This window comes from Thalia democratica, chromosome 2, assembly GCF_965202585.1.
Source record: "Thalia democratica chromosome 2, ktThaDemo2.hap1.1, whole genome shotgun sequence".
NCBI classification, from domain to species: Eukaryota; Metazoa; Chordata; class Thaliacea; order Salpida; family Salpidae; genus Thalia; species Thalia democratica.
In genome coordinates, this window is record NC_139166.1 from 43154844 (window position 1) to 43171363 (window position 16520).

Consider the following 16520-nt stretch of genomic DNA (forward strand, 5'->3'; position numbering starts at 1 on the left):
CATAATTTTTTCGTACACTAGGTCCTTGGACCAGTTATTTTGAGCGCTTTTTTGTCCTACAATAAACAATGAATTTTAATATATAAGCTTGTTATGTGTAAATAAAAGCTTAGTGAGTAGGTTTTTTAAAAATGAAATTAGTTTAATTTGTTATAATTTCACAAAAAAAAAAGTTTAAACAAAGTTAGATGAAAGTGGTTAATCTTCGTATCTGTAAGCAACAGAGAAGAACGCCATCTATTGGCGAGAGTAAAAAAACAAAAGCAACAAACGCGCTAAACTTTATTCACATGTTTTATGTAATCATTTAATCCATTTTTTGTACGAAAATAAACTATGTCACCTGTTTTAGAAAACCCTAAAAAATATGTTACTCTTAAACAACTGAATTTAGACAAAAGCTCGATAAACTCAAAGTTAACTACTAGAAATAGACAGCACTACAATCTAGCTTATCCAGATAGAAAAATTGTTTTTAATGATAACTACGAAAGGAGGTATATAGTTTTTTTTTTAAGTTTACTAAGGTGTATTAAGTACTTATTTAGTTAGTAATTTACTTTAAGAGTTTCTTTGATCAAGTAAATTGTTTAAAAAGTATATTTTAAAAACTTTAAATGTTAATTGATATAAGTTTTGTATTTTTTTACTAATAGCAAATATTTATTTTAAAAGTTAACAATAATTTGGTACTATACTGTTTAAATCTCCTTCTCTAATTTAAAATTTTAAAAGCTAATTCTAATAATTCTGATACAATAGTTTTATAAATCTATATACATGGATTTAGCTCTTAACTCAAAGTAGTTTAAGAAATCAAAACTAAAAATAACTTTCGAAGTTTTGATAATTTTTTAAGTATAAGAAGTGTTTTACATATAAGTATCAATAACATAGTACTTTCAGTATGTTTATTTAAACTTTTGTTCTAAAGTAACCTGAGGTTTTACTGAAATATGTATCTTTTATAAATATATGTACGCTATAAATAAAAATTGAAAAATATTAAAATTTAATATTTTAGTTTTTTAATAGGTATAAACAAATGACATTTAGAGGGTTTAAATCAGCTCCATGGAAACCTTACGAAGTTTTGGGTCAACCTATGAAGTTAAACGTTAAAAATCTTGTACTAAATGGACTAAACCAAGAAAATGAAGATATCGTAAATACAGACAAAATGAGTATTAATATGATAATGAATAAAAAATCAGCAGTAAATGTTTTGGCAATTTTAAAAAAGATATAATTTTATAATATACATGGTTATTTATACACTAGAAAAAATAACATATATATAAACATATATATATAACAATACAAAAGTTTAATGATTTTTTTCAAATGTTTTAAAGGTTTAGTTAAGATATTGTAGAGCTTTTATTTATATTCCTGTCTAAATTTTGTGACTGTTAAGTTTAAACTATAAATATTTTATAAAAAACTGAATGTAATGACCACTTTATATCTCTTAAGACATAAATTTTTAAACTTGAATTGTATAAGTATCTTTCATTTTAAACCATAAAGATTAAGTTTAAACTTTTGTTTTAATTTTGACGCAAAATTTTTTTGGTGTAGCTAGTATATTATAATTACTTAGGCATACTTAAAACTTTTTTGAACGTCATTGCGCAGCAAAACTTTTAAATAAAAGCTAGTTTTTTTAATCAAGTAAGTACTTTTAAAAGTGGAATTCAAAATAACTTTAAAAACATTTTGCATTGAATTTACATTTTTTATATTTCAAAATTTTCTATAAAATTCTGATTCTATTTTTTATATAAAACTTTATTTATAATAAAAGTTTTTAAAGATTAATGAGAAAGCAGAAGAAAAATCTAACGATTCTAAACTGAACAAAAACTTTTCTTCAGCCACTTTTGTATTAAGACACCGACAAAAAGAGTTAGTTTTATTACTGATTAAAAGTGTAAGCTAGTATATGTAGATATTCATGAGTAGCTTTAGTTAATTTAAGATTAATAAAATTTATCTTTAATGTTCATAAGTAATTATTTACTTATAGTCTGTTATAAGTTTAGTTTCATAAGTACTAAAGTAATTAAAATTTACGACGTATTTTATTTAAATTGGTAAAAAAGCTCTACAGATTTTTTTAGATGAATTCTGTTGTATATAAAGTATACTTTATATCTATATACTGTTTTTAATAACTCTAGGCTTGTAAGTTTACTTTAGAGAGACTTTAAAGCAAAAAAAAGAGCTTTTTTTTGAATAAGACATATGTTTATTTGTTTAACTTTTAAATTTAGTATTAAGTTATACCTTATTTCTAAATAAAAATCTTTAAAAATATTTATTTTACACATCAATGTTTTAATACAAAGTAATTAGCTTAGTATGAAGTCGATTAGAAGTTATTGAATAAACTTATATAAATTCGGTCTTTCAAATTTTGTGATTTTTTACGCAGAAACTTAAAATATAACGTTGTGTTAATTTTGTTTCCATAACTTTTTGCATTAAATTGAAGCTTTATTGCAGAGGCTAGCAGCCCTTTATAAGTAACGAACCAGATTTTCTATAAAAAAATCTTGCAGGTCAATTTTATACAAAAAGTTGTTGCGGGCCATCTTAACTTAAAAAATCAAGCTAAATTTAAGAAGTACATTTAAAAAATGAAAACTTAATTCAGAATTCGTAAATACTTATCATAAAAAAGATTAATTTTATTAAATTAAACTAGATATTTTTTAGCTAAGCAGTTTGCTATGCAGTTTTTAGCAGTTTGCGGATCCAGGCTATCTTTTTACTATTTTTTTAATATATTCAAATATGTAGCTAAATATTGCTGTTTCTGACATTCAATTTTATTCATTTTATTAGCAAGTTGAGAAGTATATCGAAAGATTTAAAAAAAGTTAGTGAAGCTAAAGTAAGTGTCAAAGTTGGTAATTCATTATCTCAGTACTTACACCAAGGCTATGAAGAAAATCAAACAAGTAAGTAATTTATTAAAAGGTTAACTAGAACGTTAATACGTTTATTTTTTAATTAGGTTTCCAAAGACCAAATACAGCACCGTGCAAAGTTTATGACTCTCAAGCAACCAATAGAGATAACATTAAGTAAGACTAAATTTTGGTTATTTTAACCCTTATATGTTAAAAACTTTTTATAATCTTATAGAAAAAAGTTTCATATGAAAAAACCAGAAAACCAAGAAAAAGTTCCAAAAAAGGTTGTAAGACCGTTTGTTCCTATTCATACAAATCTAGTATATGAAATATCAGAAAAAAGTGATGAAGAAAGGTTGTAGTAATTATTCTAATTTTTTTTTAGATTGTTAGTAGTATTTAAAGTTGTTTTTTTTTACATTTACAGTGTTTGGAAACAACTGTGTGTTTTACATTGGATATTGTACTCCTGCATTTTTGCTTCGAGCAAAGAAGCATCGTATTATCAGTAGGTATTTCTTATTACTTTCAAAACTTTGTTTTTTTATTTGACCTAAACGGAACTTTTAAATACAAATTTATTTATTGTAGAAACTTAATTTTGGTAATTATGTAACAAATAATTGTTAATAAGACTAATTCGTTATAACTATCAATTATTATAAGTAGTGATATAATAGTTGATTTAAAGACTCTTATTAATCTTAAATGTAAAAATTAAACTTAAAAAAGGTTTCAAGTTGTTCCTCTTGAAAACTGCTGGAACAAAAACTTACCTGGCGGTAGTACACGTGATTTGAAAGTACAGCAACTAAAACAGAGAAGTAATTCAAAATGGAATAAATTCACTAAAACTACTAATAAAAAGAAAAAACCCAAGTGTGTTTGTATGTTAAGTTTTAAACAAACCATCCTTTTATACACTTTTTTAGATTTTAAAAACTCTCAACGTGTTGTTTGTTCTAAATATTCATTAGACAGAGAAACAAAAAGGTGTCTCAGATGTCGTTTAACAGCATGCTCTCGCAAAACAGCTCAAGAAAATCTTCAACTATAAGATTAAGTAAAACGACTAGTGATAGAAGAAAAAGCTTGCATAAACATAGTGAAGTCAATGCTGAAAAAATAAAGTAAAACTTTAATGTATTATAAGATATCTGACGTATAGTTTTTACTAAAAGAAATTGAAACTTACTTTAAAAATATAAATTTAAAACTTTAAATTATTGAATCAATATACTAATAAGAAAATATTTTACAAAGTGTTATACTTAACAAACACAATGTTAAATAAAAAGTTTGTTTATATTAACACTTAAAAAAAAATGAATAATTTTTTCTAACAACAGTTTGAAACAATTTTGTTAAAACATTTTTTTTGCTCGATAGTGTAAAAATTCAGGTGTTAAGATAACTAAAAGTTTGTACCATATTTCCAGAGACGCAAACGAATCTCTAGTTGTGAGGGTAAAAAACTTTGATATAACTGGCTTTAGTAGTAGTAATCTAAACCTTGGGTTTTTAAGTTGAGCAACCTTATGAACGCTTTATCTAGCTTACGCGTATAAATATAAAATTTTCATTTGTAGTTATTATTTTTAGCTGTCTACTTAAAACAAACTTAGAAGTTGATCGAAGTTTCATTCAAAAAAAATTACTTAAAGTATTAACAAGATATTAAGCAATTATTAATCATTAGTTCCTTAATATTTAATGATAATTGTAGTTTAATAGCATTTGAAACAGTCTCTATTATTCGGCATAGCTAATCTTTCCCTTAAAGTGTTACTTATAAAAAAAAATTCTACTGTAATTTTTATTAGTAAAACTTGAATTCTTTCCTTAAACTATAATTAAAACGAAATTAAATCAAAACTGTAGTTTAAGATTTTGGTTTAGAATTTTTTTAAGTAGTTTATGTTTACTTTATTAGTATAATAGAAAACTTAAAATACTAAAATATCAATAACTACAAAATTACAAATTTTCACAAAACAATTTTATACTACAGCGTCGAGAAATATAGTATGTAAGTAATTGAATGTTTGAAAGTGTATTTGCACACTCTAAGCTTATTTAAAAGTACGCGGACTTTTTGAAAGTTCTCAAGTACTTTTTATCTGTGACACAATTAACGCTTTGAAGTGTTTTGATATTTTGAAATAATAGCTTTTTTTACCGTCATAATGTTAAAACTTACACATACAGTAAAAACTTGTACAAAATGTTACACTAGATACTGTTCGTTGGTTTTTTAAGCCTTCAATCGAAATTTAAATATTAATTGATTTTATTTTATTTTTTCTAAATAAAGTTAAGCAATGATGTTGATTCCAAAATAAATATATTTAAGATAAAAATTAAAAATTATATTTATTTGAAAAGTATATAAAATAAATAAAAATTTATCTTTACTGCAGGTACTCACATTCAAGGCCATATACAGTAGATATTAAAACAAATAACAGTCGAAACAGTAAAGACATCGGGAAAAATTTAAATCAAAATCAAAGGAGCACATTGGTTAGCGCGGGTAGACCCTCGACAATAACTCGGATTAACTCTTTAAGTAATGGTTGCAACTCATCTGTTACAAATTCTCAGAAAGAAGATAATGAGGAAAGTGAAGGTTTAAAATTTGTTAGACAATATAAAATGTTTTTTTCGTTATAATATATACGGTTTGTCATTAAAATTTGTAGTTTAAAAATTCAAATAGTTATTTAAAATAATATTTTTGCTATTTCGTATACTTCATTATGTATTTAAAGATGTTTTTAAACTGTTTTTTTAATGAAACATTAAATGAAAACTTTTATTTTTAAGCTATCTTAAGTTACGATCTCTTAACAAAAACGTTTCAAGTAGGAATTGTATGTTTTAAAAAAAAAATTACTTTTGAATATTCCTACAATTGAAATAACAAAGGATTGGCTTTATGTGTACATAACGCTTAGTAGTTTTATTCAAACAAAGTCACGTATTTTATCAAACCAATAAACCCATTTTCACAAGTTATAATATACAACCGTTTAATTTTTTTGTTTTGAAAACTTCTACTTTGTTTTGAAATTTCTCTTTTTTATATAATAAAAAGTTAAAATCTTCGACATGATTTAAAGTTTAGAACAAAAAATAAACACAATGTTTATTAATCTACAAAAACGGCATAACAAACAAATTTGTTCTTAAAGTTTAAAAGGTTTTTTAGCATTGCTATGTAAATTGTCTTTTTACTTTCGGATTATGGATCCAGAGTGGTTTCAAGTACAAACAACGGCTACTAGGTTTTTGTTTAAAAATTAAAATTGACATATTTTCTGTAATTGATAATTTTCTGCAAAAACATAATAAGGTAATTGTTTTAATGTATGAAGATACACTTAGAACTCTAAAAAAATAAAAAATAAAGAACACTAAACTCGAAACTAAAAGTTTAAATAAAAAATCTTTTTTGATTTTTTTGAAAGCTAAATTAAATTATAAATGTAAAAAAAGTATCTATAGATCAAATAAAACTCGTTTAAAATGATTAAAGTTTCATAGAAAGTCTGTTTTGTTTGATACAAATTAGAAGAGATTAAAATTAATAACTAATTAAATGTAAGAGAGAGTTCAGGCTTTTAAATATTTTAAAGTGAACAATGATCAAATAAGTATGAAAGAAGTCGGCATCAGTTCTACAAAAGAAACCCATGATAACCTTAAAAAACTTCTAACAACAGTTGAAATTTGTGTTGATAGCGAAATGAAAAGAAGAAAACTGATTTCTAAAGTTATCGCTGAAAAAAATGGAAAACTACCAATTTCTGTTGAAAAGTGTAGGTTTTGTAACGATACAGATATTTAGAAAGATAATATTTACGACAATTATTTTTAATTTTTTGATACTATTTTAAACTCTGCTTAATGTTCCAGGGGCTCGTGATGATTACTTTAAGATCAAAAATGAAAGAGTAAATATTGGAAAAATAGTTGTTCCAACAGTTACAGATTCAAGTTTACAACCAACAAGTATAAGACCAAAAACCGCTTCTTCTTATGAAAGTTTTAGGCAAGTTTGCTTTTTATCCTTATAAATGTACAAACTAACAACAAAAAAGTTTAAGTCTAATCTGAATTTTACGAGTAGTTACAAGTATTTCTAAAAATCTAAAGTATTAAGATAAAAAATAAGATCCATGTAAAATTTAATTCAACCAAAGCTTATAAATTTTCCCAGTTTTGATCTTAATTTATAGTTTCAGTAAATATCAAGACAAATTTTTACATATAAAACTTTTATTTTAAACCGGTGCAATAAAATGTACAACGATTTTATAATTATATAAGCTTTCATATCAATAAAAAAATGTTCTGAAGCTTAAGATTATGAAAAATCAACAAAATGTTTCTTGAACATAAATTTTTGTAAGTATGTACTTTCTTTTAAATTAGATAAAGTAATAATTTAGGGCTCGGTAGCCTTTTATAACTCGCTGGCCAATTTTTCTATTAACATTTACTCACAGGTTGCAGGTATTTAATATAATTCTAATAATTAACACAAAAGTACTATTTTAAAGAAAAAATGCAATAAAATTTTCTATATGAAAGCCTAGTAATTACTAAGTATTTAATTAAGATTCTAGTTATAAGTTCTAACCGTACTTTATTTAAGGTTAATCTTAAAAGTTAAAAACTGAAACAAGTTATTTTAACATACAAAAGACACTAAGACTTTTTGATTTAAAGAACGATACACTTTTATTTCCTCCTTTGTAGTATTTGAATATAAGGATTATTTTAAACAACTAAGGTAAAAAATAGTCTTTTAAGTTCACTTAAATATTAAACTATACAAGTTTGAAGTTTTTGACAATTTGATATGTCTTTTACTTATTGTGTGTTTTAAAACAGTAATAACTTAAGTTTTAGAAACAACTTTTCACTCGAAAAAATAAAAACTTCTAAAATTGAAGTTCAGTCATTTATAACTACATAAAATTATACATAAATAGCATAATTAAAGTTATTGTACATTTAGACTAAAATATATAAACAAAACATTTGTATTGAGGTTTATTTAGACTTCGTAAAATTACTTAATACTGTTGACAGACAAAAAGAAGCAACGGAAAACACAAAACTAGGCAAAACGAGTCAAGAAGCCACCGGAAAACTTAAAAGACCTTTTAGTTCTCCTTTTAAAGTACAATCAGATAGACAGCATTATAACTCAAAAAGTGAAAAATGGAAAGAAAATTTAGTAGAATCTAAGTCAAAATTCAACGACATCAATGATGCAAGTGCATTGCAACTTCATAATAGACTGAAAGAACTTGAAAAGTAATTCAAAAATGTATTTAAATATACTATTTAAGATGTGTTTGATTAAAATTCCGTAGATAATTGTAATTATGTTTTGTAAACAGCTTTTAGATTAAATTATAACTAGAAAAGAACTTAAATTTTTAAAACTGAGACGCTAAAATAAAAAACAAATAAAATGTTGTAAAATCTTGTATTTTTCTTTTTATGGTATAAAAGTTTTATAAAAATTGAAAAACAAAACAAGCATAAGACTTGAGATTCAGAGTAAAAAACACTATATATAGCTAATTTAATGGAATAAACTGTATAAGATTTAAGTGTTTATTTCGATTATTTTCAACGAAGGTTATAAGGAGGAATGTTTATAATATAAATTAAAAAAGTTTATCTTTATTTAAAAAGCTACATAAAAGTTGATTTTATTATAAGAACCTTTCTTTGAATTATTCTACTATAGTCACTGTGTTTTAGAGTGTATTTAAGTAAAAGTATATACACATCAAGATTACGTACAAAAAGTTTAATTGGTGAAAATTTTTATCAAATAATTTAGACTGTTAATACTCGACTATAAGTTCTTTTTTTGCTAGTGTTTGCAAGGGTACTTTTTAAAAAAATTTAAATAAAAAATTTACATTTTTTATAAGTTGACAGAATTATTTTAGTGATAAAGGTGTCTTGTAATACAAAGGTTGTTCTTTTTTTCAGTAGCACAGAACTTAGAAAAATCGCTTTGCTAATCTTAACTAACTTACAATAAATAAAATTAGTAAATATCGAAAAATAGCAAACAATTGAAGATTAAAGTTTACTAACAATTTGAACTATAAACTTAAAAAAATTATATGTACAAATTTAGCCAAGTTTTTTTTACTTCGCAAGTATTTTTTTAAAAACTATAGAAGCAAGCATTAAATAAAATGCGTTTTAGAAAACGACTGGAAAGAAATGAAGTAAAAATTTCATCATTCGAAATGACCATTAACTTTGAGAGAGACGTAACAAAAATGAGGAAATCTGCATATAACTTGTGGTTGGCAGATACATTAAAACAAAAAGAATTAAACGATAAGCTGAAATGTTTATGGTAATAAAACTTATTATATACTACTAAGAAGCATTCGAAAATACTTTAAAACATAGTATGACTCATTATATAACAGACATTAAAAGGTATTTTACTTAATTTTTATTAAAATACTAATAAGCTTTGACGTTTTTCAAATATAAAAAAAAATACAGAGTTATATCTTAGTTTAAATACCAGCTGAAATTCATGTAAAATACTAATATTAAAACAAGTTTAATATAACACTTTAATAAAAGAGTTAACTTTTAATACCAATTAAAGTTTTATTTTTATAGTAGGTGAAAATCTGTAGAACATTTTTAGGTATAATATTATAATTTAAAAAACACTTTTAGGTATTAATGAAAAAGTAAAAGCTTGTCCGAAGGTAATAGAGCCTACGAAAAGCACCTAAAAGCTTGTTTATTTAAAACATGTTAAAACCTACCTAGCCTTCTTTTTCTTTTTACTGACTAATTTTGTAAAGCCTATATATTTTTGAAAATAATATTCTAAATACAATAATTAATTAAGATTAGCTTAAGTTTTTCTAATAAAATATTTTTTCTACCGACTAGTTTTTGTGTATTTTTAAAAAGTTGCACAAACTAAAATATCTAATAATAATTTATTTTGTAATACTTAGAAGCTATACAACGAATTTTTTATTAATTAAATAAAACAAACGCTACCTAACAGGGTCGAAAAATTGAAAAACAACCTCCCTCAAACGTGTTTGAGAAACAACGATATTTCTCATGTTTTAAATCGAATTCAGCAAATAGGCACTGAAATGTCACGGGACGAAAAAAACATAACTTCCGAAACATTTCTGAACACGTTGGGAAAACTTAGGAAATGGGAGCTGTGTTCACCAGAGGTTGTTGGAGCTGTAGATTTCGTATTAGTTGAGATTTTAAAAGAAGAGTTAACGCAGGACGAGTTCGATGAATGGATGAATATAAGGTTATACAAAGAAAAAAGTAGTACTCCTATTGGTTATGAAAGCAAAAACTTAATAAGAAACAATAATTAATTGAATAATTTTTGCATATAAGTGCAATATTAGTATATTTCATCTATTCTACCATATGTAATTATTTTCTTTTATTTACATATCTATATACATTACAAAATTCTCTTTTTTACTTATGGGAGTTCTTAGACTTTTTTAAATTTATAGTTTCTTATTTAATCAACAATTTTAAAACTTTCAAAATTGAATAAACACCTTGATATACTATATATACCTAAACTATTAATGGTCCTCAATTTAAGCTTGAATGTTAAAATATTAAGCTGTGATTTTATTTTTGACTAATCAAGAATTATTCTAAAAAAATACAGCTTTATTTCATAGTTGTTAATAGACTTCTATTCACTTTAAACAGGTTTCTTTTTTAATGTCGAACTGTTTACTAAACATTTAAGTTGTGTTTGTTGCAGAAATTATAATTTAACATCAATTTAACATTATAGTAAGTTTATTTATGTTAAAATATAGTTTTCTTATAATAAGACATGTTTTCAGGAAAAACTGTAAATGACTTATTAAAAAAGTTGTACTATAACTACAAAAATTAATAGAGTACATCATCCAAGTTTTATTATTATTTTTTTTAATTAAAAACCTCTTCTCAATTTAGTAGTTATAGTTTGTATTTTAATGTATAAAATTTTTTTTAACCTACTTCTTGTTGAGTTAAAACAGATAGTTAAAGATAAAAACAGTCAAAACATTATTTATGACTTGAGAAAAGTTATGAAAAGTTTATTCATTCGTCATACAAGCTCTATAGTTAACTTTTTCCAAAAAAAAAATATATATAAATAGATCTTTTGTATAGTTTAATAGATTCAATTATAAAAACTAAAGAATAACTAGATCCTTGCAGTCAGATTACACACCAAATGTTCTCTTCATGCAGCAGTTTTTCTAAAGTATAACTATATTGAAACAGTATGATAAAAAGACATTGTAAAAGAAACAAATAGCAATTTTTTTTTAACTTAACTTTAAAAGTTTTAAGTTTTAGTTGTACTAAATATAAATTTTCAAAATAAATAAAAACAGCATCAAAATAAAATGCATTTAACTACTTTGACAACGTAGTTGCAACTAAAATTTGATTACATTTACTTTTATATTAACACTTTTAAGAATGAAATAAATAAAAATTATAGTTTTTACTTTCATAACCAAAATAAAAAAAGAAATACAGTTTGTATAAATAAAAGAAGTTTAAAAATAAAATACAAAAAATATTTACAAACTGAAATGTTATTATTTTTGTGCGTTCTTAAATTTAATAAGACATTATTTCAAACTTTGAAATATGACAATAAATAAATGATAAACTTTAACAAAATTAAAAAACTTAAAAGTAATTGTTTAAGTACAAAAATTTATAAACAACAAAAAAAAATATTAGGAAGTTTATTTTATATACTTTTTACTTAAAAAATTGTATACCAAAAAGCAGTGTGTTTGCAACATAATAAAGAAGTTAAAGAATTTTTACAATAAAACTGTTTACAGCTTAAATATGTTTAAGCTATGAGCTGTAAACAGTTTTATTGTAAAAATATGTTTGTAAATTAAATACCATTCCATTACAAGACAAAAACTTCTTTCATTATCAAATTTTATTAAAATTTGAGCTAACTTTAGAAATTAACACACTCCCTTGTAACAAAACAACTTAAATACTCACAAAATAACTGTAGCAACATAATCAGAGTAAAACTAAGTACTTGATAAAAAAACACAAGTAATCATCACGACACTTTTGTTTCAGTTATTTTGTGGGTATTTAAGTTATTTCTTGACAATGAAATAATGTTTATTCAGAAAGCTTTTTTAAATTGTAATATTTTGATAATAAAAAAGTGTTTTGTCTTAATAGTACTTAAAAAGTATAAAGGTCTTTCTATACTAAGTTTAAAAATTAAAGCACTTAATTGTTCTTGTTCAACTTATGCTACCTAGGTATTCTACCATATTTAATGCTTGGTTTTTCATAACTAAAAGCTTCAAAATCAAACTGAAAAAGTTTTATAAACTTTTTAATCAAAAGATCAGGAAGTGTATCAAAATAAATTTTAGCGTCTGATTTTCTTCGATGTGAATAAGTAGGAATGATCAAAGAATAGTCTTCTGGCTTAGTTTTTAACTTTTCCCTTAAAAAAATTGCATCTTGTTGAAGAGTTTCTAATTTTAAAATAAAATTATATTTATACATACAGGGGTTACAAATTTTATCATAAGAAACCCAGTGCAGATCGTTTATGTACTTTTTGTTTTCGGTATCGGTAAGGAAATTAATAAAATCCTCAAATGTTGGTACACCGGTTAAAGGAATTGATCTGTCTTTTGTGTGGTACCTCTTAATTCTGTATTTACTTTCTACATAGTCAGCAATTTTTTGGTAGTAAGGTGTTGACGTAACCATTTTGTCTTCATAACCAGACACAATTCGTTCCATAGGACTTCTTACAGTGAGAATCTATCATTGTAAATTCTATTTTATGGTTTGATAATAAGTATTAGTTTTTATTGTACTTATTTCAAACTTGGCTATTAAATATATAATTGATCTAAAGTAATTTAAGATATTAATTTTTTGTTTAAAAACTTTAAATTCTAAGATAAACTGTTCTAATTTTTACTATAACACTTATTAGTAAAGGGTATTTTTTCATTAGCTTTTTTTAATTATTAAAAACAAAGTTGAAAAAATTGTTTTCAGGTTTTCGTATACTTTATTCTTTCATTTGTAAAATAAAAAACACTTAGTTGAGAATACTTAGCTTTAAACACATTTATAAAACTACAATTATATGATTAACATTTGAGTATTCTTTCCATAGAAGTCCTTCTTCTAAGCTTGAGTTAATAGACTTAATTGAACGATGTTTATAAGCATAGTCTATCGCATCGTTTCCTCGTATGTCTTTCATCATTTGTTGCTTGGTGTAAAATCCATCAGCTACCATGACTGCTCTTAACCAGTTTGAGCTGGCTACTTTTTGCATGAGACATATCGTAAACTGTAACAAATACACAAGCATGTTAAAAACACCGGAAAAAGGCATTAAAAAAAGTTTTTACTTATAATATACAAAACTACTTTGTATTTGTTGTTGTACAATGAATCTCTGTTTGGTAAGGATTTGTCTTGGTAAACATAAGGAATTTTTTTGGTACAAGCTAAATTAAGAGCATTCTCTCTTTCAACCTGAATGTCTTCTAAGGTTGAAATGTATAAATCGTAGATACTATGATTACTTCCTAAATAGTTTTCTAATGAACTGGACCCTTGAGTTAATTCCTATAAACATTAGGATTAAATATAATGATGTAAAATAAGCAGTTTTTTAGCTGACTACTTTTATTTAAACAAAAAATTACTTTTGTTCATCTCTAAACTTTGCTTAAAAAATGTAGTTGTTAACTTTGTTTAAAACGGAAAATGTTTGGTGTTAGTTTAATTAAAACTTAAAACTAATAGTTTCTTTTTGGAAACTGTAATTTTTTATTAAACATAGTACATAAAGGTACTTTAACTCAATTAAAAAGTAAGTAAAAGACATATTGATATTTGGTTGTAAAAACTTTAATAACATTCTACTTAAATAATTTTTATACTTATATAAATGTTGAGATTTTTGCTTTACTTTATTTTTACTCTTATATTATAAAAGCATAATGATTTATTATAAACTATTTATATAAATTTTTATTAATTTAGATAATGGTCAGAAAACTAAAGTTATAAAACAAAAGTTTAAAAGTCTAAAATCAATAATATATGCTGACATAAGATTCAAACGAAACAACTTAAACGACGTTATTTGTAAATAGTGAAGTAATTTAAAATGTTGTCGTAAAAATAAAAAAACAAGTTTCGACATTGATTTATATTCAAAAATTTTAGTCAGTTTTTTAATGGTAACAAAAACATTATTAAAATCACATAAAATTTTTTGTATAACTTAAATTAATAATAACTATTTTAACAACATAAATAAATTTAACAATATTTTAACAATTTATAATAACTATTTTAAAATATTTTAAATGTTACTATAGTATATATACAAAGAAAGCATCGGCAAAAGTATTACAAAGCCTTAGCCTGGACTTTTGTAAGCCGTTTGACAAGCTCAAGTGTTAAAAAAAGGTTTAACCATACCATTTCGATGATCAGGCCACAAGTTTTTGGTAGACTGAGCAACTTGTTTCGTCTTTATTGAAACTCGTCAGTCAGTCTAAATCAAAAAATCTTCAGTCACAAGTGGACAATGTATTAAACTTTGCACGGCACAGGAACAAAACTGACGTCACTGATCATACTAGCAAACGGTTACTACATCGTTAATTATAATAAACATTTATGTAGTGTGACGATTGCAGATTTTTCAGTTGCAACTGACTGTCGAGCTTTAGTAGGAACGAAACGTGGTATCAGTCCAACGAAAGCTTGGGGGTTGATCAAGTACGGTCAAACGATTATGTTAACTATATTACATACTTAAAACTTTTGTGTCTTAATCTAGACATTCTTTTTAAGTCAACGACATTTAAGTAGTTTTGTACGGTTTTTATACCGAGTATTGTAAATAATTATTAACATCTTTTTTCTAATACACATATTTTGTTTTTAAAATACTGCAATGTTTGTAAATTTAAAACATTTTTTTTTATCATTTTAGTTCGAGTCTTAACAAAAAAATTGTTATTAAATCTAATTTAAGGTTGTTTAAACACGTTTAAAAAAATAAAAACTAATAAGTTATCAATAGATAAGTATAAATTTAACTTAAAAGTTTAGACTCAACTTAAAAATATAGCTATAAAATAAAGTTAGTAGATAAACAATAACTGAGATAACGTAAACTTAAATAGAAGTTTTCGATCTAAAAATACATAACAAATGTATTAAACTTTTAAATTTTTTAATAACAAATCCTTTATACCTAATCAGTTTAAACTTATTCAGAGAGAAAAAATAAAACTGTTTTCTTAATAGTTTAATGTATTGTAGTGTAATAACTTGTAAGTTTGTAAGTTTTAGAAAATAAGTTTAAAATAAAGTATGTAATAGAAATTACAACTTTGACTAATCGGTAGTTCTGAACAGTTGACTTTTATCTTAACTAGTCATAATTATAACTAAAACCAGATATTAAACATTTATCAAGAAGTATTTTAAGCTAATTGACTTAATACCTTCAAAAAGAGTTAGATAACAGTTTAACGTTCTAATTTATGTTTTTTGTTTTTTTTTTATTTAGCTATTTATAGAAGTTGGTTTATTTAAAAGCTAATAAAGTTAGTGAAACATTTGCAATTGTTTAGTTTTTACAAAAAATTTTAACTAAGTTTATAAGCTTAAAGTAGCTAAATATTAACAGATAATAAATATTTTTTTTAAACCTTTAATATTATCTTAAAATAGTTATATGCGTTTTTTCTAATGAGTTATATAGTTTATACCAAAAAATACTTTACAACAGTTTGCTAAGATTTGTATTAGGTTACTTATTTAATTCTTTTATAGTATATCATGTCAAAAGTACACCAAACTGTAGCTAACTTCATTTATTAAAATTAGGCATAAATACAGTACTTATGCCAGTAAATAAAAACACATATACAAACTAAAAAAACTAAACGTGCATTTTTTTAACTTTAAGTTTAAAGAAAGCTTTTAAAAACTTAAAAAAAATAAAACTACGATTTGAAACATTTTAAAGTAGCTAAACAAAATGAAAAAACATATATCAATTACTGAAAACATTTACTTACTCTATTTTGGAAAGCATAATTTTTTTCTGACTTAATAAAAATTGAGAAAACTATCCCAAATAAAAATCCAGTTACTAATTTGATGTCAAGTTTTTTAAACATCTGACAAAAACTACCATTCCAAGTAAAACAAAGTTGTCTTACACGTGCCAATAACGAGTTGATATTCAACAATGAAAAATTTAAAAACGTACTTTCGTTTAAATCAGTTACCCTGAGGCATCTTACAACCAGTTCAAATAAAATAAGTTATTTAATAAAAGTTTAGCCTATTACTCAAATCAAAAAAAAGCCTAGATTTCCTAAATGATTGCTTCCATTGAAATATTTTATCAAACATACGAAGTTTCATTCTTCACCATTTTTATTAGTTTTATGTATTCTACTTTATAATTTATTTATATTT

At 23.9% G+C, this 16520-nt stretch overlaps 2 protein-coding genes across 5 annotated transcripts; one reads left to right on the forward strand and one right to left on the reverse strand.

The window, feature by feature from the left end:
* The first annotated feature begins 311 nt into the window (after positions 1–311).
* LOC145829253 (coiled-coil domain-containing protein 60-like) lies at positions 312–10565 on the forward strand. 3 transcript variants are annotated; one of them, XM_082936995.1, is made up of 15 exons: positions 312–497; positions 1036–1216; positions 1817–1908; positions 2851–2966; positions 3023–3092; positions 3154–3276; positions 3349–3429; positions 3654–3800; positions 3899–4051; positions 5342–5550; positions 6560–6742; positions 6840–6975; positions 8022–8249; positions 9166–9321; positions 10003–10565. In XM_082936995.1, exons 1-15 carry the CDS (start codon positions 337–339, stop codon positions 10337–10339), a joined length of 2373 nt encoding a protein of 790 aa, XP_082793121.1. In that variant the 5' UTR covers positions 312–336; the 3' UTR covers positions 10340–10565. The 3 variants fall into 3 exon arrangements, with proteins under 3 accessions (XP_082793121.1, XP_082793124.1, XP_082793122.1); XM_082936998.1 differs by having other exon boundaries at positions 6647–6742; XM_082936996.1 differs by having other exon boundaries at positions 1036–1165.
* A 1334-nt stretch (positions 10566–11899) lies between these two features.
* On the reverse strand, positions 11900–16248 carry LOC145829242 (carbohydrate sulfotransferase 10-like). 2 transcript variants are annotated; one of them, XM_082936984.1, is made up of 4 exons: positions 16115–16248; positions 13434–13634; positions 13153–13353; positions 11900–12809 (listed from the first exon to the last, which is right to left on the reverse strand). In XM_082936984.1, exons 1-4 carry the CDS (start codon positions 16214–16216, stop codon positions 12285–12287), a joined length of 1029 nt encoding a protein of 342 aa, XP_082793110.1. In that variant the 5' UTR covers positions 16217–16248; the 3' UTR covers positions 11900–12284. The 2 variants fall into 2 exon arrangements, with proteins under 2 accessions (XP_082793110.1, XP_082793111.1); XM_082936985.1 differs by lacking the exon at positions 13434–13634 and having other exon boundaries at positions 16115–16233.
* Positions 16249–16520: the final 272 nt, after the last annotated feature.